General features: G+C 42.8%; 1 protein-coding gene across 1 annotated transcript; it reads left to right on the top strand.

Moving 5' to 3' along the window:
* The first annotated feature begins 7,136 nt into the window (after positions 1-7,136).
* Positions 7,137-21,179, top strand: LOC132390108 (zinc-binding protein A33-like). Its single transcript, XM_059962701.1, has 6 exons — positions 7,137-7,547; positions 8,201-8,296; positions 8,707-8,940; positions 10,377-10,399; positions 10,475-10,593; positions 19,749-21,179. Exons 1-6 carry the CDS (start codon positions 7,137-7,139, stop codon positions 20,300-20,302), a joined length of 1,437 nt encoding a protein of 478 aa, XP_059818684.1. The 3' UTR covers positions 20,303-21,179.
* The last annotated feature ends 2,940 nt before the right edge of the window (positions 21,180-24,119 follow it).

Here is a 24,119-nt window from a genome sequence, read left to right as displayed (position 1 = left end):
TGAGATTCTATTTCTCTAATTCTGAGACAGGAATGTGATCTGTCTCAGTCAAACCACCTCCAATTTCACTCATTTTGATACAGTCTCAGTATGATGATTTGTTGTGGGAGCCTCTCTATGGACCAGTGAGTGCAGTTGTCCTGTGTTGTTCCACAGCCCGATGGTTGAGGGGTAGTAACTGTCCCTGACCCTGGTGGGGCAAGTCCTGAGGCTCTTGTACCTTCTACCTGATTGCAGCAGTGAGAAAAGAGCCTGCCTGTGTGGTGAGCCTGATCACAACCGCCTGTATCACCGTCCCCTCTGGCCTGTCCTATCCGGGACCAAAGGGATTGTGGAGAGTAAATGTGGTACTCTGTCGAGTATAACTGTGATCCATCCACTCCGATCTGCCCCATCCGGGAACAAAGGGATTGTGGAGAGTAAATGTGGTACTCTGTCGAGTATCACTGTGATCCGTCCCCTCTGGCCTGCCCTATCAGGGACCAAAGGGATTGTGGAGAGTAAATGTGGTACTCTGTCGAGTATCACTGTGATCCGTCCCCTCTGGCCTGCCCTAACCAGGACCTAAGGGATTGTGGAGAGTAAATGTGGTACTATGTCGAGTATCACTGTGAACCGTCCCCTCTGGCCTGTCCTATCCGGGACCAAAGGGATTGTGAAGAGTAAATGTGGTACTCTGTCGAGTATCACTGTCATCCAGGCTCTCTTCCTGCCGCTTATTATTCTTGTCTGTGAATGCAGTGCGACAATCTCTGGCCCAATGTCCCCTCTTTCTACAAACCCCTTTTCTGTCCTTAGCCAAGTGTCCTCTTCATCTGCACCGTCCGCACGATCCTGACACCCGTTCTGGGTTCTTCGCCGGTACCCGAACTCCATCTCCTCACTACCGGTTCTCTGTGCACACTCTCGCTTTTCCCCAGTCCCTTTAAAGAGTCAAATGCACTCCCTATTCATCAGAATTTATGTCACCCGGTGCCAGGTCTGACACAGGGAATTGAGATTAGTTAATTTAAAGGAGTGGGCAGGCTTGGGCCTGAGACAGTGTAGAAAAGTCTGCACTGCCAGCTGGACACATTGATCTGTCCAGGGGTTTGCCGGCATTGGACTCTCACATATCCTTAAAACGAGCTATAAAGTACGCAAGGGATTCTCCTTTTTTCTGTAGCTATCGGATAAATTCTCAAAATCTGCATGCAGTCGGGCTGTCATTCAAATGGGTTCCCTTACCTCAGCGACCCACCATGACATGGCTTGTATTACATCAGCCCCTCTGGTGGCTCCCGGTCACCTTCAGGCATCTGCCTGGGAAAGGGGAACCCACTCCCTGTCTCTGCCCAAGAGCTTCCATATATAACCCTGAGGAGAGGCACGAGTCCCTGGGTAGGGTCTAGAAAGGGGAACCCACTCCCTGTCCCTGCCCGAGAGGTTCCATATATAACCCTGAGGAGTGGCACAAGTCCCCGGGCAGGGTCTGGAAAAGGGAACCCACTCCCTTTTTCAATGAATTCAGTTAAAGCCACTGGTCCGGACTGTTATACTGCTGAATATTTTAAATCCTTTTCTTCTACACTCACTCCTTGGCTTTGTAAAATTGTTAAAGATGCGTTAACTGTAAGTAAATAACCACAATCTTTTTATGATGCCTCCATTTCTCCAATTCTTAAAAAAAGTTGAAGACCCCACTGAATGTGCATCCTATCGGCCAATATCCTTGCTGAATACGGATTCTACGATTTTTTCCAAAATTTTGGCCACTGCATGAGAAAATGTATTCCCTCAAATTATCTCTGAAGATCAGACCGGATTTATTAAAACCTGTTATTCATCTTTTAACATTAGAAAATAAATTAATATAATCTATACTTCATCTAAAATACCAGAATGTCATTTCCGTAGATGCTGAAAAAGCGTTCGATAGAGTTGAATCATTATATTTATTTAATACGTTGCAGAATTTTAATTTCAGCTTGAAATTTATATCATTGATTATATTAATGTATTATAAACCTTTGGCTTCGGTTCTTACCAGTAATCAAAGATCTTTTTATCAGTTGTCCCCTGGTAAGAGGCAAGGCTGCCCTTTAAGTCCTCTATTATTTGACATTGCTTTGGAAACTTTAGCCGTTGCCATTTATGAATCACCTAATATTTTTGGTATTACCCGTGGGTAAGGGACTTATAAGTTATCATTATATGCTGATGATTTGCTACTATACATATCTGACCCCGAGAGATCTATTCCTGCTGTTTCATCCTTGCTTGCTCAGTTTAGTAGCTTTTCTGGCTACAAAATGAATTTTAATAAGAGTGAATTATTTCCATTAAATATGCTAGTTCCAATTTATAAACACTTACCATTTAAAGTTGTGACAGATCATTTTACTTATTTGGGTATTAAAATTACCAAGAAACATAAGGGTTTATTTAAAGTTAATTTTTTACCTTTAATTGAACAAATCAAGCAAATTGTTACCAGGTGGTCCCCATTATCTCTGTCATTGGTTGGTCGAATTAATACTAACAAGATGATAGTATTACCCAATTTTTTATATTTAATCGAAGCATTACCAATTTTTATTCCTAAAGCTTTTTTTGATATTATTGATTGCAAAATATCTTAGTACATGTGGCAGAATAAAAATCCTACATTAAGTAAGAAATATTTACAGAAGCCTAAGTAGGAAGGTGGTTTTGCTTTGCCAAACCTAAGATTTTACTACTGGGCAGTTACCATCTGATAGTTAATATTTTGGACATGAGAATTGGTCGTAGTACCTTACCCACAATGGGTAAATTTGGAGTGTAAATCTGTACAAGGCTTCTCATTGTTTTCTATTTTAGGATCTTTGCCTCCTTTTGCTTTATCTAAACAAAATAAACAAATAACTAATCCTATAGTTAAACATACATTAAGAATATGGTTTCAATTTTGTAAATTCTTCGGCTTGAATAAGTTTATCTTAACAAGCTCTCTGATATCTAACTTTTTTTTCCAGCCCTCTTTTATGGACCCAGCCTTTGTGTTATGGAAAACAAAAGGTATAACATGTTTTCGTGATCTATTTTTAGATAACAGTTTTATGTCCTTTGAACAGCTATCCAGCCTAAAACTCTTTTTTTTTAGATACTTGCAAGTTAGAAATTTCTTGAATGTTAGTCTTTTCTGAAATTATGTCCAATGGACATTACAGAAAAAAATCTGGCTCTGAATCCTTGCCAGAAGGGTTTAGTAGCCATCATTTATAATACGATCATGAAAATACAGCCAGGACTATGAGAAAAAATTAAGAAGGAATGGGAAAAAGAACTTCATTTTCTTATACTCACAGGGCAGTGGGAGAACATTTTACAATTAATCAATTTTTCTTCTATTTGTGCTAAACATGCCTAATACCATTTAAGGATGTTCATAGGGCTCACATGTCCAAGGATAAACTCGCTCGATTTTATTCTTATGTTAATCCAGCCTGTCACAGATGTCATTCTGAAGTTGCTTCATTGACCCACATGTTCTGGTCTTGCCCCTGTTTGGAAAATTATTGGAAAGATGTTTTTGGTATTATTTCAACAGTTCTGAATATCAAATTGCAACCGCATCCTATTTCTGCAACTTTCAGTTTACCAATGGTGGATAATAGTCATTTATTCCCCCCTCAGCCCGGCGGATGATTGCATTTTTTTACATTAATGGCTAGATGATCTATCCTATTTAACTGGAAAGAAATTAATCCTCCAACTATATTTCAGTGGTTTTCTCAAACTATTTCTTGTTTGAGTTTAGAAAAAAATTCGAAGTGTTGTCTTTGACCCTTCAGTTAATTTTCAAGAAATTTGGAGACCATTTATTCAACATTTTCATATGAGCTAAATTTACTTTTCCAAAACTTTACTTTTAATATCCTTAATTATTTGGTTGGAGGTGCGGAGTTATTGACGTTACTGTGTATAATTGATATAATGCAATGGCCCATGTCGGTTAGGATTTGTTTAATTTATTTTCTCCATTTTTTGTAACACCTATGAGTTTGGGAGGTTATTATCATCTATTTGTATTTATACCTTAACCTATTAATTATGTACTCTCAAGCTCTTTGTATTCGTGTTTCATTTATGTTTGTTTAAACTCAATAAAAAGATTTAAAAAGGACTACTCTGAGGAAAGGGTGGAATAGGCGCAACGGGCCGAATGGCCGGGCATGCTCCTGTTGGTTATTTTCTAAAGCACGAGTTTACCTTTGCCCCTTGTTCTCCCTTGGCTTTCAGCCGTTCGGATTGCACAGGGGAGCGGTGAGAGCTCCGGAGATCCACCGGCAGCCGCTGCGGGGCAGCTCCCGTCTCCCAGCAGGAAGGGACGGGGCTGGGAGACAACTCCAGACAACAGGCCCCGATCCTCGGCGGGGAAAGGCCGGGCGCTTCCGTGCAGCTGAAACATCTCACGGAATCTCCGCCGGTCGCTTCAGCTCTGCCTTCGAAAGGATTCACGACCCGCCGGTGGTGCAGCCGAAACCCGAGGCGCAGCTCCCGGTCTCCGGCCCACTCGGTCCCGGTCCAAACAGCGTCCCGCCCACTGACACCCCTCAGCCAATGGGAGCATCCCTCTACCAGCGGTGATCGCTGATTGGCTGTGTGTGTGAGAATGGGCTGCTACTGGGAGCTGGAGATGCCAGTCACAGTTTGTTCTCAGAATTAAAGGAAAATCCCCGAAACTCAAATTTCAAAATAAATTTTATTATCAGAGTCCAGATAAGTCACCACATACAATCCCGAGAAACATTTTCCTGCGGACATACTTGGAAAAAATATAGAATAGTAACCATAACAGAAGCAGGCAGTGAAAGATCAGCCAGAGTGCTGAAGGGAACCAAATACAGAGAAACAGCGATAAATAACAAGAGTATGAAATAACCGCAGCGGCTGCTGATGGATCTCCGTAGCTCTCACCGTCCCCCTGTGCAATCCGACAGACTGAAGACCAAGGGGAAAGGTAAACTCGTGATTTAGAAAATAAGAAACAGGAGAAGGCGTGGCCATTCGGCCCATTGCACTATTCTTCCCCTCACTCAGAACATGGCTGATCTTTGACCCCAGCGCCACTTTCCTGCAACGTTCCCAACATCGCCGAGCCCCTAAATATGTCCGTTTAATTTAGAAGTCTTGTGGAGAAAATTCCAAATATTCACACACTGTGTTGGGGAAATTTCTCCTCATCTCAGTCCTGCTGAGGTGACCTCAGATTTTGAGTCTGTGATCCCTGGTTCCACTGCCCAACCAGGGGAAACATCATTCCTGCCCCTACCCTGTAAATACACTGTGACACTGTGTCTGTCTCAATCAGGAAGCTTCTCCATGTGAACCTTGTGTTCATGAAACTGGTGACAGTTCTTTCAGACCAGCAGCTTTGACCACAAGAACACCAGACAGTGGTCAGCACGGAATGTACTGCAGTTACTGCAGGAGAAGGACTGGATGGACACAGTGGAGTGGTTCCCGGAGCAGACAGTCCAGACCATATGGCAGAATGCCTCATCACCAGGTCTTACCAACTGCCGGCGAGAGGGCCCCTCCCAGTCTGGTCCTCACTGCATGCCCGGAGATCACTCCCACAGCACGCTGCCCCGAGATTACTGCAGTGGAGACGAGACGGTCACTCACCTCTTTGCGGACTGTGGGCTGGCGAAAGATTCATGGGCCTTTGTCACAGCAGCTGCGTGACAGAAGGCTCACTGATCCTCGGGCTGTTCCCAGGACGCGCAAGAAAACGGACAGCGAGTGCTGCTGGAAGATCATCAACTCGGGGAAAGACCCCCGAAACTTGTTGGCCTGCCATCACATCGAGATGTCCGGAGAGCAGGTGTTACCAACCTGGGGTCCAGGGTTTCTGGTATTGGTCTTTGGCATAAAAATGTTTGGGAACCTCTGTCGTACAGGAATGCTGCAGACCGGCACATTCCAGACTACAGGGACACCAGTGGAACTATCGTGTCCCTCTACTGCTCGACTGGGAGAGGCCGTGTTGGCTGAGGAAGCCTCTCAATTATTGTACACCACCCCAGGGGGCACATGAGCGACAACAGACAACAGAATACCCCATAGACAACGAAGGTAAATTCATTGGGTAAAGGTATTGGCACGTTTTATCATTCTGAATATTTTATTTAAATCTTATTTTGATGCAAAAAAAAGTATCAACATCTGATCTGTATTCAGAGTGAAGGAGACCAGGCCTTCTATTGGAAACGGGACAGACATGGGTCAAGTCATTAAGGTTTTCTCACGAAGGGCTGTTGAAATCAGGACCTTGCCGAAAAATTAACATTTTCCACCCTGTGACGTAAAATGTCCAGTCCTGTGCTTTTTCCTGCAACCACAGGTCGGTCATCACCACTGAATCTCTCTCCTCACAGCACAATATTTTCTCCACATCCCCAGTTTAATGGCATGTATTCACTGTTTACTTATTCACCGTTTTACACTCCACTCTGACTCTCTTAGACCTGGAGAAAGATACAAAAAAACGAGCTGCTGGAGGAGCTCAGCGGGTCGGGCAGCATCTGTGGAGGGAAATGGACAATCGACATTTCGGGTTGAGACAGTTCAGATGAAGGATCTCGATCCGGAAAAGTCCTTCCGATCGGAGCGATGGGGCCTTTGGACATTCAGCTGACGTTTTTTGTCGCTGTAGGTGTTTACGAGACGGGGTTGCTGGGCATATGGCCAACTCACCTACGCTTGTCGCCGGGCTTAGACAGTCCATTAGGCGTTTCCTTACCTTTTCTCTGTTTAATTTATTTTTGATCCCACACTAACATTCAAATAGCCATGAACATATACAGCAGCAGAATGTTCATTCCCTGAGACTGCAGCGCGCGTAGTGGACAATCGCGGTACTGCAGGGGTCATTCCCCGGGTCTACAGCGCGCGTAGTGGACAATCGCGGTACTGCAGGGGTCATTCCCCGAGTCTGCAGCGCGCGTAGTGGACAATCGCGGTACTGCAGGGGATCTGCAGCTCCCGGAAGTGAAAGTATTCTGAATCAGGAAGTGCTGGGAGTTAACATGGCTTCGAAAGGACCGGTCGAGAGTTTAACAGAGGAGGCGATTTGAAAGTATTCTGAATCAGGAAGTGCCGGAGTTAACATGGCTTCGAAAGGAGAGACCGAGAGTTGGACCGAGGAGGTAATTTGTCCCGTCTGTCTGGATTTCTTCACCGATCCGGTTATACTGGAGTGTGGACACAACTTCTGTCGCTCTTGTATCACACGGTGTTGGGAAAGGGAGGAGAGAAACTCCTGCCCGGACTGTAGAGAGGTGTTTGCTGACCGCACCCTCAAGGTGAATCGGGCCTTAGAAAATCTGGCTGAAAAAGCTCGAAATCTAAACCTGAATCCGAAAGAGAAGGAAGGTAAACGTCACTGCGAGGAACATGAGGAAGAACTGAAGCTGTTTTGTGAAACGGACAAGACACTGATCTGTCTGATCTGTAGAGATGCGCAGGAACACAGAGAGCACCGCTTCTTGCCGATTACAGAAGCTGTTAAAATCTACAAGGTAACGTTAGTTCAATACTTAAAATACTGCCTTTGTCCTATATATCATCACACGAGCCTCGATAACTAACACATCACTTTCTGCAACTTCCGCCATCTCTAACGGGATTCCAGCACCCATCCGTCCCACCGCCCACCTCCACAGCTCTACGTACTGTATCGCCCTGATCCACTCGCTCATCCACACTGATCTCCCTCCTGGCACTGACACCTGCAAGCGGGACAAGTGCTACACCTGACTCCTAACCTCCTCCCTCGTCACCATTCAGGACCGCAAACAGCCCAGTTCCTCCCGTTTCTTCCATGGTCGATTGTCCTCTCGTATTAGTTTCCTTCTTCTCCAGCTCTTTACCTCTTCTACCTGTCCCCTCTCAGCTTCTCACTTCATCACCCTCCCCCACGTCCCCCCTCTCGTTGTCTCAACCGTCACCTGTCAGCTGGTTCTCATAGCCAACCTTCTTATTCTGGCTTCTGTCCCATTCCTTCCCAGTCCTAATGAAGGGTCTCATCCCGGAACACCGACTGTTTATTTCACCTGAATGGATGCTGCCTGACTCACTGAGTTCCTCCGGCATTTTGTGCGATAATCGGGTTTGATAATGTGTTTCTTTCGATGCATCTTTGTTTATATTTCCTTCACTCTCTAACTTCCAGGAACAGCTAAAATCTTCCTTAGACTCTCTCACAAAAAAGAAATCAGACTTCCAGGAAAAGGAGCAGCAACAGAAAGAGAAGATTTCCGGAGTTCGGGTGAGGCTTCCTGAGCGGAATTTCTGATAATACTGTCCAGTTTTGCTCCATTCAATGCAGAATAGCCGAGTATCACAGCTCTGGAGACCTGGGTTCGATCCTGATCTCTGCGGCTGTCTGTGTGGAGTTTGCATGCTCTCCATTTGACCACGAGAGACTCCGACACATTCCAAGGACATCATGGATGAATGGCTAATTATAATTAATCCTATGAAGGTGGGGAGTGTGTGCGTGAATCAGATGGGAGTTTATGCGTCAATAAGTGAGAATAGGTTACAGAAAAACCTGAGTGAATGGTGTTGACGGGAATGCACTCAGAAGTAGCATGGACTCTAATAGACAGTACTTAATGACAAAAGGAAACTGAGCACAGCAATGCAGTATATTAATCTTCACCTTTCATTCAACAGGAACAGTCACACAGCGTTCAGTCCCACGTCACATCCCAGTTTGCTGAACTGCGCCAGATTATCACTGAGAAAGAGCAGAGCTTACTCAGGGATCTCAGGGAGGAGGAGAAGAGGATTCTCAACCCAATGAAGAAAAATCTTTGGGAGATTCAAGAGAATATAAGACTTATTAAGGAGGAAATCTCAAAGTTAATGGAACAGATGGATCAAAAAGACAGTGTGATATTTCTCAAGGTGAGGGATTCTATTTCAATTTGTTTCTGTCAAAGGGCACTAAATGAACAGTGGTATATTTAAAATAAACACAGTACAGCGGCCAATTCTAACAAATCAATTGCCGCTGCTGGCGACCTTACACAAGTTGTTATGCCTGCATGACGCGCCCTCCCATCACTCCAATAATGACATTTCAAAATGTCCAAGATACGCTTTCAGTCCTTCATTAGCAAAATACAATCTTGAAGCGATGAAACTTCAGGCTAATTCATTATAAAGTAAGCTGCAACACACCAGTCAAATACAGAATGACATCCACCCGTCCTCAGCTCAAAACTGTGCAGAACAAAGTTTGAATACGTAACTTATTCCCTTTGCTTTTACCACGTCTCCACTCACGTGACTGGTTATCATAATCAACACGTACCGCAGAATACAATGCAGACAGAAAACAGATGCATTGCTCATACACACAGTATTTACAAATGGCAGTAAACTGTTTCTCACCAGAGAATTGATGCTTCTATTCAGGGTTGTTGTTGCCCCAAAACTGGACTTCCACAACTTCTGTACATCCCAGGACAGAATGCAAATTTCTCTAAAACTATTTACTCTGATCATAACACAGAGCTGCTGACTGCGTCCTTAATTCTGCATTAAATATCCTCTAAAACTCTCATTAACTACCAGTTCCAGTCACAGACTGTGAGTGTGTCTGGTGCGGTGGGTGTGAGGGTCTTTTTGTCATTCAGTGAGAACAAAGAATTTGACCCACACATCAGACTTATCTTCTATATCCGGTTTCCGCCAGATTAAGGAAACTATTTCTGTCCCTTTACTTTTACAGATAACATTCAAATGAACGTTCAATGATTCAATACATAACCAGGCCATTCGGCCCATTTCCTCCTCTCAATTTCCCTGCTTCACAATCCTCCTGCCACCTACTCACCACAACCAGCAACAGTGCCCCGAAATCTCTGGTCCCTCACGTGCTTATCCAGCCTCCCCATTACATTCAGTCTCTGCTGTTCCATTTCAACCACTCCGGTGGCACTGAGATCCACATCCTCCTCACTAAATTTCTTGCGGAATTTGTTAAAATCCATCTGGAACTACATCATTGCAGAAGTCTCCCCATAAATAGAGGTACTTCCTCCACCCGCACACAATCACATACATCACTGATCATAAATTCCTCCATCCTATCACACTGACGTCATATCCAGATGAAAATCCACAGCCTGTCCTGTCTTCCCTGTAATTTTCATCCTCTCAGTAATGGTCTGACATTCAGAAACTTTCCCTGTAAATTACCCTGGGGTTCTGTATTGTCCGTGTGTGTGAGTGACTGTGGGAGTGGGAATTTTCAACACTTTGTAATGATTTGGATGAAGTTCTGGATGTGGACAGTAAGTCCAAGTCTAATCCGATTTGTGTTTTATTTATTTCAGGAGGAAGTTCGTCGGAACAGAAGGTAGGACAGGCTCTTTAATGAAACCCTTAATGGATTTAGAATAGCAATTTATAACCAGCAGTTTAATATTTACAGGATTAATGACGATGTCCAGGAATTGTCAGTGACAGATGAGACCCTGCCGGTTGAAAAATTCGATCACCCCTATTTGTTGAACACAGTGCTGAGAGAAACGCTTGATACTATTAATCGAGGTAAAACTTACAAAGATTCATTTCTCCTTGTTTATGAAGCTCAAAGTAGTTCCAATTTGAGGCAAAGATTGTTTGTAATACTAGGCTGAAGGGGAACTGAAGTTTATTTCACATCAACCCCACCGACTGGGAGGTATCACTGTCACATGGTCAGCTAGTGATGTCAGACCCCTGGACACACCAGCACAGGGTCACAATGCAACCAATACACGGGACTGGCAGATGAACCACTGTGTTCCAATCCCAGTCAAATGCACTAACACACCAGGACATGAGTTAGGATCTACCAGAGGAACTGGGAATTTAATACTGACGATACTATTGTAGGGAATAATAGCAGGTATCAGTGTGGTGACAGGGATTGTCAGGAAAATACACAAGTCCTTCATGTGCCCTGTGAGTGCAGACTCTGAACTGACAGAGGTCTTCCCCTTTCCGGATCAGCAACTCTCACTGTTGTTAGAGGCAGAAGAGGGGAGTGGTCGTGATCGGGGACTGAATCGCCAGGGGAACAGACAGGAGAATCTATTGGTGTGAACGGGACACGCGAATGGTATGTTGCCTCCTGGGTGCCAGGGTCAGGGATGCCTCGAATCGTTTCCGCAGCATTTTAGAGAGGGAGGGAAAAGAGCCAGATATTTTGGTAAATTTGCGACACTGACATTGGAAGTAAAAGCAAAGAGGTCCTGAAAATAGAATTGGGAGAGCTTGGTAGAAAACTCAGAAGCAGTACCCTCAGGGATGTAATTTCTGTATTGCTGCCTGTGCCACATGCTGGTGAGGGTAGAAACAGGATAATTTGGCAGATTAACGATGGCTGAGAAGCCGGTGTAGGGGACAGGGATTCAGGTTCATGGATCATCGGGATCTCATCTGGTGGAGGAATGATCTGCTCAAAAGGGATGGGTCGCACCTCGACCCGAGGGAGAATAATACTCTCACAGGGAGGTTTGATAGAGCTGTTGGGGAGGGTTTAAACTAATTTGGTGGGGTGAGGGGTTGGAAGTGGAGTGAAGCGATAGAACTGATGGTAAAATGCAACGATAGCATGCAATCAGACTGTCAGATAGGGCGGACAGATGAGAGGAGAAAATTGCAGACAGCAAGGTGTGTATCCGTGCATTAAGGATGCAGAATTTAAAAGGGTAGCAGATACAGTACACAAAGTGTTATAACTCAATGCATGGAGTATGAGAAATAAGGTGGATGATCTTGTTGCACTATTACAGATTGTCAGGTGTGATGTTGTGGCCATCATTGAAACGTGGCTGAAAGATGGTTGTAGTTGGGAGCTGAATGTTAAAGATTACACAATGTATCGGAGGAAGGAAGGAAGGGTGATGGGGTGGTGTGGCTCTGCTGGTAAATCAGCAGCAAGATGTGACATAGGATTGGAAGATGTTCTATCTTGTGGGTTGAGGTACGCAACTGCAAAAGTAAAAATGACACTGACACCAGTCATATACAGGCCTCCCAACAGTCAGTGGGTTGAGGCTGGAAATAGAAAACTGGAAATAGAAAAGGCTGATGAAAAGGACAATGTTGTGAAAATCATGGGAGATTTCAACATGCAGGTCAATTGGGAAAATCAGGTTGGTAAAGGATCTCAAGAGAGTGAGTTTGTTGAATGCAATGTGATGGCTTTCTAGAGCAGTTTGTCGTTGAGCCTACTCGGGGAACAGCTCTACTGGATTGGGTGTTATGTACTGAACCAGAGGTGAGCAGTTAAAATAAACCTTAGGAGGCAGTGCTCACAACATGACTGAGTCGAACTTGAAATCTGACGAGGAAGAGGTGAAGTCTGACATTGTAGTATTTCAGAGAAATGAAAGAAATTACAGTGGTCTGAGAGAGGAGTTGGCCAAAGCAAATTGGAAGGAGATGCTGGCAGTGATGAGAGCAGAGCAGAAATGGTGTCAGTTTCTGGGAAAATGAGGAAGGTGAAGGATAGATGTATTCCAAAAATAAATAAATACTCAAATGCCAAAATAGTAAAACCGTGGCTGACAAGGGAAGACAAATTAATGTCAAGGCAAAAGAGAGGGGATACAACGAAACAAAAATTAGTAGGAAGACAGAGGATTGTGAAGCTTTTAAATATCTACAGAGAGGAACTGAAAGAATAATTGGGATGAAAAAAATAATCATGAAATTGATTTGAATTGAATTGACTTTATTACTTACATCATTCAGATACATGAGGATTAAAAATCTTTACGTTACATCTCCGTCTAAATGTGCAATGTGCAATTTATAGTAATTTATAATGAATAATATGCACAACAGGCTGGTTACTATTACATTGGAATACAGTTGTGTCCACATGAGTTAATCAGTCTGATAGCCTGGTTGAAGAAGCTGCCCTGGAGCCTGTTGCTCCTGGATTTTAATCTGTGGTTTAGAATAGCATTCAATTCAAGAGCAGGGATGTGATGCTGAGGCTTTATAAGGCACCGGTGAAGCCTCACCTTGAGTATTGTGAACAGTTTTGGGCTCCTCGTCTAAGAAAAGGTGTGCTGGTATTGCAGAAGGTTCATTTCATAAGGATGATTCCAGGAATGAAAGGGTTATCATACGAGGAACGTTTGATGGCTCTGTGTCTGCACTCGCTGGAATTTAGAAAGATGAGGGAGGGATCTCATTGAAACCTTTCGAATGATGGAAGTCCCAGACACAGTAGATGTGGAAGGGATGATTCCCATGGTGGTGGAGTTTAGGACAAGAGGGCACAGCCTCAAGATGGGGGGGGGGGGTCTATCTAAAACAGATGTGTAGACATTTGTGCCAGCAGCTGGTGAATTTGTGTAACTTGTTGTGTGTATTTAAGGCACAGCTTGATAGGTTCTAGATTGAACAGCATCAAAGGTTACAGGGAGAAGACCACGGAGTGGGGCTGAGGAGGAAAAATAAGGATCAGCCATGATTGAATGGCAGAGCAGACTCGATGGGCAAATGGCCTAATTCTGCTCCTATGTCTTATGGTGATCAGACCACCACATTGAAACATTGTGAGAATGAGCTCGGACACAACAACAAGCATTGACATGGGTCAAGATTTCATCTCTGGAGAAGCACACACAGCATAACCGCCCTGGCAAAGCTCCCTCACACACATACACAGGAAGGACTGGTAGACTGTATTCAGTGCCTCAGCAATGTACGTTGTTATTTCCCTCAGTAACCTGGAAACCAGTCTCTTCAGAGACAGTCATTTACTCATTTAAACAACTCAATCACGTGTGACACATTGTCAACACACACCAGACATGTGATCACACACTGTAACATACAAATTCTTCAATGTGCACAATCTGCTTCAATGTATATACACACCACTCGGATATTTACGACAATCAACACACACACACACACACAATCAACACACACACACACACACACACACACACACACACACACACAGATACACTATCAGAGTGTGACACACAGCCACAGAAATAGGCACAAATTCCCATTTAGGATTGAAATCTGCTGTCCTTACCCAGTCTGTCTGTTCTGTGGCACTGAGCTGCCGTCTGACGTGACGTCACATCAACACTTCACAAACAGACTCCGGGGTGAGATTCCTCAGGAGGATGATCTCGGAGGGTTTGATGGATGTTGAACTCACGGCCCACTTCATCAATTTGCAAGGCTAAGATGTCTTCTTGAGCATGGCCCATTTGTGTGTGTTTGCCACCACCCCCCCACCCCCCATCCCTCTAACCATTTCCCATCTGTGTACCTGCCCAAATTTATTTTAAAATATTTTATTTTTACCTGTTTATACAGCGTCTGAGGGCAAATTCCATTTACCGACCTCCCTCTCTATGAGAATGTTACCCGATAGACCACTCAGAAAAAATTCCCGTCTCACTTTCAAACTGAGGCCTTTGGTTCTGTACTCCCATTTCTTGGAAAAAGAAACGTTATTTAAGCTCCTTATGATTTACTTACCTTGATAGGGGGTCATACCGGAACATCCTACACTACAGCTGAATAGCTGAAGTTTATCCGCTCTCTGCTTTTAACCCAAGCCCCCAGTCCTGGTAACATCCTCCTGAAGCCTCCTGTCCAGTGTAATGACATCCTCCCCATATTCGGGAACCGGAAATGCAGACAATGCTCCAAGTGTGGTCTATCATCGACATCAAAGGCCTTGCTGAATTTCATGTGGACAGTGTGGAATAGGCTGATGAATACACGACTGAAGGTGTTTTTTTAGATTGGGACAAGAAGGGCGGCGTGGGAGCTAAATTCTGAAGGAAGGCAGATTTTTTTAAAACTTTGCGTACAAGAACGGTGAGACTGCGCAGGACAGCGCGGAGAGTTTAAAAAGATGACCACCCTATACAGCGGGCAGCGGAGTGGGTGGCAGCAGAGTGTAGGGCTTTGGCTCAACGGGCTTAGGCGGTAACGGGAAGAGGCGAGAGCGAGGCACCGACTCTTTTTCTCCCCTTGGCAAATCGGCCCGATGGACGGTGGAACAGCAGGGCACATTAGCTAACAGTTTAAAAAGTTCGTGTATTTGGCGAAGTAAGTGGGTGAGTAGACCTATCTTTCTTTGTTTCATTCCTGTAGAATTAGGTAGCATGTCTGCAGGGTTAGTGCTTTGTTCAGGGTGTCAGATGTGGGAATCCTGGGAGACCTTCAGCCTCCCTGATAGCCACATCTGCACCAGGTGAACCGAGATTCAGCTCCTCGGAGACCGTGTTAGGGACCTGGAGCTGCAGCTTGATGACCTACTGCTTATTAGAGAAAATGAAGAGGTGATGGACAGGAGCTACAGGGAGGTAGTCATCCCTCGGCTACCGGGGTCAGAAAACTGGGTGACTGTCAGGAGAGGGAAGGGAAATGCCCGGATAGTGGAGAGCACCCCTGTGGCTGCCCCCCTCAGCAACAAGTATATCGTTTCGGATGCTGTTGAGGGGGATGACCTGACATGGGACGGCCACGGTGGCCGGGTCTCTGGCACTGAGCCTGGCGCTGTTGTGCAGGAGGAAGGAGGGAGAAGAGGAATGCGGTAGTCAAAGGGGATTCCATAGTCAGTGGAACAGGCAGGAGTTTCTGTGAGCCTGGTAGAGATACCCGCATGGTGTGCTGCCTCCCAGGTGCCAGGGTATGGGATGTCTCGGATCGGGTCCAGAATATTCTGAAGGGAGAGAGCGAGCAGCCAGGTGTTTTGGTACATGTTGGTACCAATGATATAGAGAGGAAAAGGGAGGAGGTCCTGAAGAGAGATTTCCGGGAGTTAGGAATGAAGCAGGGAAGCAGGACCTCCAGGGTAGTAATCTCAGGATTGCTACCTGTGCCACGTGCTAGCGAGGGCAAGAATAGTAGGATCAGGCTGATGAATGTGTGGCTGAGAGACTGGTGCAGGGGGCAGGGCTTCAGATTCTTGGATCATTGGGATCTCTTTCGGGGGAAGTACTACTTATTCAAAAAGGACGGGTTACACCTGAACCCGAAGGGGATCAATATCATCGCGGGAATGTTTAATAGAGCTGTTAGGGAGGGTTTAAACTAATTTGGCGGGGGGGTGGTAAACCGGAATGTTAGAGTGGAGGAGAGGGAAAACAGAAATAAATCTAAGATAGTGAGCAGTAAAGATGTCAGGAAGGACAGGCAGGTGATGGGGCAAATTTGCAGCCACTGGGATGAGTTGCAGTGCAATCAAAGCAAAAATTACCAAATACTGGACTTAAGGTGTTATACTTAAATACACACAGCATAAGGCATAAGGTGGATGATCTTGTCGTACAGCTACAGATTGGCAGGTGTAATTTTGTGGCCATCACTGAGACGTGGCTAAAGGATGCATGTCTCTGAGAGCTGAAAGTCCAAGGAGACACGGTGTATCGGAAGGATAGGCAGGTAGGCAGAGGGGGTGGCGTGGCTTTATTGGTATGAAATGATATTAAATCATTAGAAAGAGGTGACATAGGATCGGAATTGCAGAATCTTTCTGGGTTGAGCTAAGAAATCCCCGGGGTAAAAGGACCCTGATGGCAGTTATCTACAGGCCTCCTAACAGCTGCAGTGATGTGGATTACAAATTACAACAGAAAATAGAAAAGGCTTGCCAGAAGGGCAGTGTTATGATAATTGTGGGGATTTTAACATGCGAGTGGATTGGGAAAATCAGGTCGACACTGGATCTCAAGAGAGAGAATTTGTAGAATGTCTACGAGATGGCTTTTCAGAACAGCTTGTTGTTGAGCCCACTAGGGGATCAGAGATACTGGATTGGATATTGTGTAATGACCCAGAGGAGATTAGAGAGATTGAGGTGAAGGAACCATTAGGAGGCAGTGATCGTAACATGATTGAGTTCACTGTGAAATTTGAGAAAGAGAAGCCGAAATCTGATGTGTCGGTATTGCAGTAGAGTAAAGGAAATTACAGTGGCACGGGAGAGGAACTGGCCAAATTTGACTTGAAAGGGACATTAGGGGGAAGGACGGCCTAGCAGCAGTGGCTGGAGGTTATGTGAGGAGTGAGGAATGTGCAAGACAGATATATTCCAAAAAAGAAGAATTTTTCAAATGGAAAAAGAGAAGTCAAAGCCAAAGTAAAAGCAAAGGAGAGGGCATTCAAAGAAGCAAAAATTAGTGGGAAGACAGAGGATTGGGAAGTTTTTAAAAGCTTACAAAAGGAAACTAAGAAGGCCATTAAGAGGGAAAAGATGAACTATGAAAGGAAGCTTGCAAATTATATCAAAGAAGATACTAAAAGCTTTGTCAAGTATATAAAGAATAAAAAACGGGTGAGAGTGGATATTAGACAGATAGAAAATGATGCTGGAGAAATTGTAATGGGAGATAAGGAGATGGCTGAGGAACTGAACGAGTATTTGCATCAGTCCTCACTGAGGAAGATATCAGCAGTATACCGGACACTCAAGGGTGTCAGGGAAGAGAAGTGTGCGCAGTCACAATTACGACAGAGAAAGTACTCAGGAAGCTGAATAGTCTCAGGGTAGATAAATCTCCAGGACCAGACGGAATGCACACTTGTGTTTTGAAGGAAGTAGCTGTGGAGATCGCGGAGGCATTAGCAATGATCTTTCAAAAGTCAATAGATTCTGGCATGGTTCCGGAGGAGTGGAAGATTGTAAATGCCACTCTGGTATTTAAGAAAGGGACAAGGAAGCAAAAAGTAAATTATAGACCTGTTAGATTGAGAAATGGTTGTAAAGTTTCTGGAGTCAATTGTCAAGAATGAGGTTACGGAGTACCTGGACGCATATGACAAGATAGGCCAAACTCAGCATGGTTGCCTTAAAGGAAAATCCTGCCTGACAAACCCATTGAAATCTTTTGAGGAGATTACAAGTAGGCTAGACAAGGGAGATGCAGTGGATGTTGTGTATTTGGATTTTCAGAAGGCTTTTGACAAGGTGCCACACATGAAGTTGCTAAACAAGATAAGAGCCCATGGAATTATGGGAAATTTACATAAGTGGATAGAGCGTTGGCTGATTGGCAGGAAACAGAGAATGGGAATAAAGGATCCCATTCTGGTTGTCTGCCAGTTACCAGTGGTGTTCCACAGGGGTCCATGTTGGGGCCACTTCTTTTTACATTGTATATCAACAATTTGGATTATGAAATAGATGGCTTTGTGGCTAAGTTTGCTGATGATACAAAGATAGGTGGAGGGGACGGTAGTGCTGAGGAAACAGAGAGTCTGCAGAGAGACTTGGATAGATTGGGAGAATGGTCAAAGAAGTGGCAAATGAAATACAATGTTTAAAAGTGTATGGTCATGCACGTTGGTAGAAGAAATAAACGGGCTGACTATTATTGAAATGGAGAGAGAATTCAAAATTCTGAGATGCAATTGTACTTGGAAGTGCTCGTGCACTTAAGGTTAACCTCCAGGTTGAGTCGGTGGTGAAGAAGGTGAATGCAATATTGGCATTCATTTCTGGAGGAATAGAAAATAAGAGCAGGGATGTGATGTTGAGGCACTATAAGGAACTGGTAAGACCTCACTTGGAATACTGTGTGCAGTTTTGGGCTCCTTATTTACGAAAGGATGTTCTGACATTGGAGAGGGTTCAGAGAAGATTCACGAGAATGATTCCTGGAATAAGAGTGTTAACATGTGAGGAATGTTTGACCGCTCTTGGACTGTACTCCGTGGAGTTTAGAATGAGGGGGAACCTCACAGAAGCATTTCGGATGTTAAAAGGCATGGACAGAGTGGATATGGCAAAGTTGTTTCCCATGGTGGGGGAGTCTAGTACGAGAGCATGACTTAAGGATTGAAGGGCGCCCATTCAGAACGGAGATGCAAAGAAATTTTTTTAGCCAGAGGGTGGTGAATCTGTGTATTTCTTGCGGCAGTGGAAGCCAAGTCATTGTGTGTATTTAAGACAGAGATTGATAGGTATGTGAGTAGACAGGGCATCAAAGGTCATGGTGAGAGGGTGGGAGAGTGGGACTAAATGGGAGAATGGGAAAATGGATCAGCTCATGATAAAATAACTCCTGCTTTAAAAATCAAACACAAGAAAATCTACAGATGCTGGTAATCAAAGCTACACAGGTCCTGATGAAGGGTCTCGCCAGATCTCTCTGACACCTGTCTGGAGAGAGTTGATGTTGGGAGGATGTGGGTGGGTCGAGAACGGTGAGCACAGCCTCCGACTATAGGGATGTCCATTTAGGACAGAGATGAGGAGGAATTCCTTTATCCACAGGATAGTGAATCTGCCACAGGCAGCTGTGGAGGCCAAATAATTGAGTATATTTAAAGCAGAGTAACACACACAAATTGTTGGGGGAACAGCAGGCCGGGAAGTTTCTATGGAAACGAGTAAACAGTCGACGGTTCAGACTAAAATAATTCATCAATACCTGCGTTGCTTAAGGGTTCCTGCAAATTCATCCCCTGTCCTAATGAGGGGCTGCGGGGGATGGGGTTGTGGGAAAGGGGACAAAGTCATCCTCATCTGCCATCTTTGCCCCCTCCAGCTTCTCATTACGTCTACACACACAGATCACCCACGGGCTTTCCACCCGTCCCCCTCCTGGTTCAATCTGCCATTCATCTCTCCCCCACTGGTTCCCATTATCACCTCCTTTAATGTCTCAAACCATCACACTGCCCCCTTCACACTCACAGATGAAATTCTCTGCTTCTCCCCCCAGTCTCTGTCACCCTGGATGTGGAAACGGCGAGTCCGTGGCTCGAGGTGTCTGAGGATCGGAAGAGTGTGAGATGGACCGGGACCCGGAGGAATCTCCCTGACACCGGGAAGAGATTCACAGACTGGCCTTGTGTGCTGGGATCGGAGGGATTCACATCGGGGAGACATTACTGGGAGGTGGAGGTGACGGGGATTCGGGACTGGTGGCTGGGAGTCGCCGCAGAGTCTGTGGAGAGGAAGGGATGGTTCAGTCTGAGTCCGGAGACCGGATTCTGGGTCATCGGGCGGGTTGGTGACGTGTTATATCGGGATTATGACGTGTCCCGCGTTCTCCCCTCCCCCGGGTCCCGTCTCGCTGCCGGTCCCATCCCCGGGAGGGTGGGAGTTTATCTCAGTTACGAGTCCGGGACAGTTTCATTTTACAACGCGGAGACCAAGTCCCATCTCCACACCTTCACTGGGAATAAATTCACGGGGAAACTTTATCCTTTCTTCCGGACCTGGGATGAAAACCAGTGGCTGAGAATCTGCTCCGGTTCCGCTCCGGGTCTGTAAACGGGTCGGGTCCCGGGACCGGCGTCAGGAGTAAAGTCCCTGTAAATATAAATGTGCGGAGAGTGCAGCTAAATACGTGGCTAAGGAGATGGTGCAGGAGGGAGGGCTTCATGTTTCTGGTCAATTGGGCTTTGTTCCCGGGAAGGTGGGGCCTGTTCCGACGGGACGGTTTGCCCCTGAACTGGGCGGGTGGGGGAGGAATAACATTCTTGCGGGTAGATTTGCCAGTGCTGCTCCGGGGAATTTAATCCAGATTTGCAGAGGGAGGGGAACCAGAGTGTCAGAGCAGATAGTGAGGTGCAGGAGGATAAGGAACATGAGAGGACTGCATGTATAAACGGAAATGAAAAAAAAAGCAGATGATATACATATTCTCAGGTACATCTATTTCAATGCACGGAGTATTGTCGGTAAAACAGATGAGTTTAGGGCTTGGGTTGACACGTGGGATAACGACATGACTGCTATTAGTGAGGGGCAGAACTGGCAGCTTAATGTTCTGGTAAAATTGGAGAACGGCCAATTTTGTGGAAATGAAAAAGGATCCAGGAAGAGTGGATTGGGATAAGCTTTTTTTTCTGGCAAGGATGTGTTCAGTAAGTTCACAGGCATAAGAAATTAAAGAGAGATTGGGTTGGCAATGTTATAGCAACTTCATTTAATTCAAAATCGAGAGGAGTTGCAATTTCGGTTAATAAATCTTTACCTGTGGGGAGATATGTGATTATACATTGTCAAATTTTTTCAGAATTATGGAATTTTATGAACATTTATGCACCAAATGAAAATGATGCAAAATTCATACAAGGAGATTTTTTGAACTTGGCTGACGCAAATGATAAAATATTAATAGGCGGAGATTTAAATTTTTGTTTAGATCCAGTTTTGGATAGGTCAACTAAAGTTGTTACAAAATTAAAAGTAATAAAACTAACTTTATCATTAATGAAAGATTTAAACCTGATTGATATATGGAGGAAAATTAATCCAAGAGAAAGAGATTATTCATTTTATTCAAATAGACATAAAGCTTAGATGGAGATTAAATACAATTTTATTAAAACGTCAAGATTTTTGTGATTTTATGAAAAAACAGATTCAATTTTTTTTGGATACAAATTTACATTCAGTTGAGGGTAAAATTGTATTATAGGAAGCGATGAAAGCATATTTAAGGGGTCAGATTATAAGTTATACATCTAAAATTAAGAAGGAAAATTGGGAAAAGATATCATAAAGTTAGAAAAAGAATCTCAAAGATATATGACAGAACAAAAACAAAGACAACTTGTTAATAAAAAACTACAATATAATACACTCCAGACATATCGTACAGAAAAAGTAATTATGAGAACTAAACAGAAATATTACGAATTAGGTGAAAGATCACATAAAATTCTTGCTTGGCAGTTGAAAACAGAACAGGCTTTTAAAACAATAAATGCAATTAGAACAAGTGTAAATAAGGTTGCTGATAAACCTTTAGAAATTAATGAAACTTTATTTTTTTTATATACTGAACTATATCAATCAGAATCACAAAATAAGATTACTGAGATGGATAAATTTTTATCACAAATAACCCTTCCAAAATTTAATTTGGAAGAACAGAAAGGATTAGATATGCCCTTTACATTAAAAGAGGTTGAAGAAGCTTTAGGATCACTTGAGAGTAACAAATCCCCAGAAGAAGATGGTTTTCCTCCTGAATTTTATTAAAAAATTAGATATATTAATTCCTCCCTTTATGGAATTAATATACCAAGAGGAAAGAATGCATAAACTCCCACAATCTTTTTTAACAGCGATCATAACTGTATTGCCAAAAAAAGAGATCCTCTAAAACCAACATCATATAGGCCTATTTCTTTGTTGAATACAGATTATAAGATAATAGCAAAAATTTTATCTAATAGAATATCTAAATATTTACCAAAATTAATGCATATGGATCAAACAGATTTTATTACAATCAATGGATAATCTAACCTGGTTACTTAGTATAATTCATCTGGCACAAAAAAGAGAGGAAATGAGTGTGGCATTTGCTTTGGATGCAGAAAAAGCATTTGATAAATTGGAATGGGATTTTTTTGTTTAAGGTATTGGAAAAATATGAGCGAGGAAAATCTTTTACACAATGGATTAAAACCTTAAATACTCATCCTCAAGCTGAAGTAGTTACAAATGCTCAGATTTCAACACCATTTTGCTTAACGAGGTCAACTGGACAAGGCTGCCCGTTATCACCTGCTTTATTTGTATTGGCAAAAGAACCATTAGCTGAATTAATTAGAACAGATTCAGATATTGGCGGTTTTAGAGTTAATCAAGAAGAATATAAAATTAATTTATTTGCTGATGATGTTTTGATTTATTTTACAAACCTATTACAATCTTTGCAAAGATTATCTTTTAAATTGGAAGAATACGGGAAAGTATCAGGGTATAAATTAAATTGGGATAAAAGTGAAATTTTACCCCTTACCAATTATAATCAATGTCGATTAGTAACTCAATTTCGATGGTCAATAAATGGGATAAAATATTTAGGTATCAGAGTTGACAATGATGTAAAAATTTATATAAACAAAATTATTTGCCATTATTAAAAAAAATAAAAGAGGATCTTGATAAATGGATGATGTTACCAATAACATTAATAGGTAGAGTTAATGCTGTAAAAATGAATATATTCCATAGATTGCAATATTTATTCCAAACTTTACCAATACAATTACCGCAGAAGTTTTTTCAAGAACTAAATAAATATGGAAGGAAATTTCTTTGGAAAGGAAAGATGTCAAGAATATCATTGGAAAAATTGAGATGTAAATTTGATTTAGGAGGGTTACAACTTCCAAATTTTAAGAATTATGATAAAGGAAATCAACTTAGATTTATTGCATCTTTTTTTGATGAAAAAAAAACCCGGCATGGATTAGAATAAAATTAGATAAGATAGGAGAAAACATACCAGAAGATTTTACATACAAATGGGAATCCAAATTGATATGGGAAAAAAAAGAATCTCCTATATTAAGACTCTTGATTGATTTATGGAATAAGGTAAATATGGACGATAAGATAAAGAAATCTTTATTAGCAAACTTTAATTCAAAATAGGCTTATTCCTTTTACAATGGATAATAAACTTTTACATAATTGGTTCCAAAAGGGGATTAAATATATACGTAATTGTTTTGAAGGAGGTATATTGATGTCGTTTGATCAATGAAAAAATAAATATAAAATATTAAACAACACTCTTTTCTCTTATTTTCAATTAAAGGACAATTTACGAGAAAAGCTGGGTCAAACAATGTTGATGCCAAAACTTAGTGAAATAGAAATATTAATTCAAAAAGGAAAAATTTAAAAAAATACATCTTGTATGTACAATTTGATTCAAAAACAGACTGAATCTGGAATTCATAAATCAAGACAAAAATGGGAAACTGATTTGAATTTTAAAATTGTTGGAAAAAGTTGGTCAAGATTATGTTCTGATAGTATGATAAATACAATAAATGTTCAAATTAGATTAATACAATATAATTTTTACATCAATTATATATAACACCACAGAAAATAAATAGATTAAATTCAAATATGTCTGACCAATGCTTTCGATGTAATCAAGAAATTGGTACTTTTTTACATTCTACTTGGTCTTGTTTTAAAATTCAACCATTTTCAATATATCTGACTTTTATTGGAACAAAGTACTGGAGTTCAACTCCCAAATAGTCCAATATTATTTTTATTAGGAGATATTGAAAGGACAATACCGAAAATTAAATTGAATAAGTATCAG

The sequence above is a fragment of the Hypanus sabinus genome, unplaced genomic scaffold (genome assembly GCF_030144855.1).
Source record: "Hypanus sabinus isolate sHypSab1 unplaced genomic scaffold, sHypSab1.hap1 scaffold_771, whole genome shotgun sequence".
NCBI classification, from domain to species: domain Eukaryota; kingdom Metazoa; phylum Chordata; class Chondrichthyes; order Myliobatiformes; family Dasyatidae; genus Hypanus; species Hypanus sabinus.
The sequence above is the reverse complement of the archived record's forward strand: the minus strand, read 5'-3'. Positions and strand labels throughout refer to the sequence as shown.

What these genes read in the sequence shown, in the direction of transcription:
- LOC132390108 (XM_059962701.1), top strand. Translation starts at nt 7,137, where the DNA reads ATGGCTTCGAAAGGAGAGACCGAGAGTTGGACCGAGGAGGTAATTTGT. An exon ending in AGAAGATTTCCGGAGTTCGG is followed by an intron (nt 8,297 to 8,706) that starts GTGAGGCTTCCT and finishes TTCATTCAACAG; the next exon opens with GAACAGTCACACAGCGTTCA. An exon ending in ACAGTGTGATATTTCTCAAG is followed by an intron (nt 8,941 to 10,376) that starts GTGAGGGATTCT and finishes TATTTATTTCAG; the next exon opens with GAGGAAGTTCGTCGGAACAG.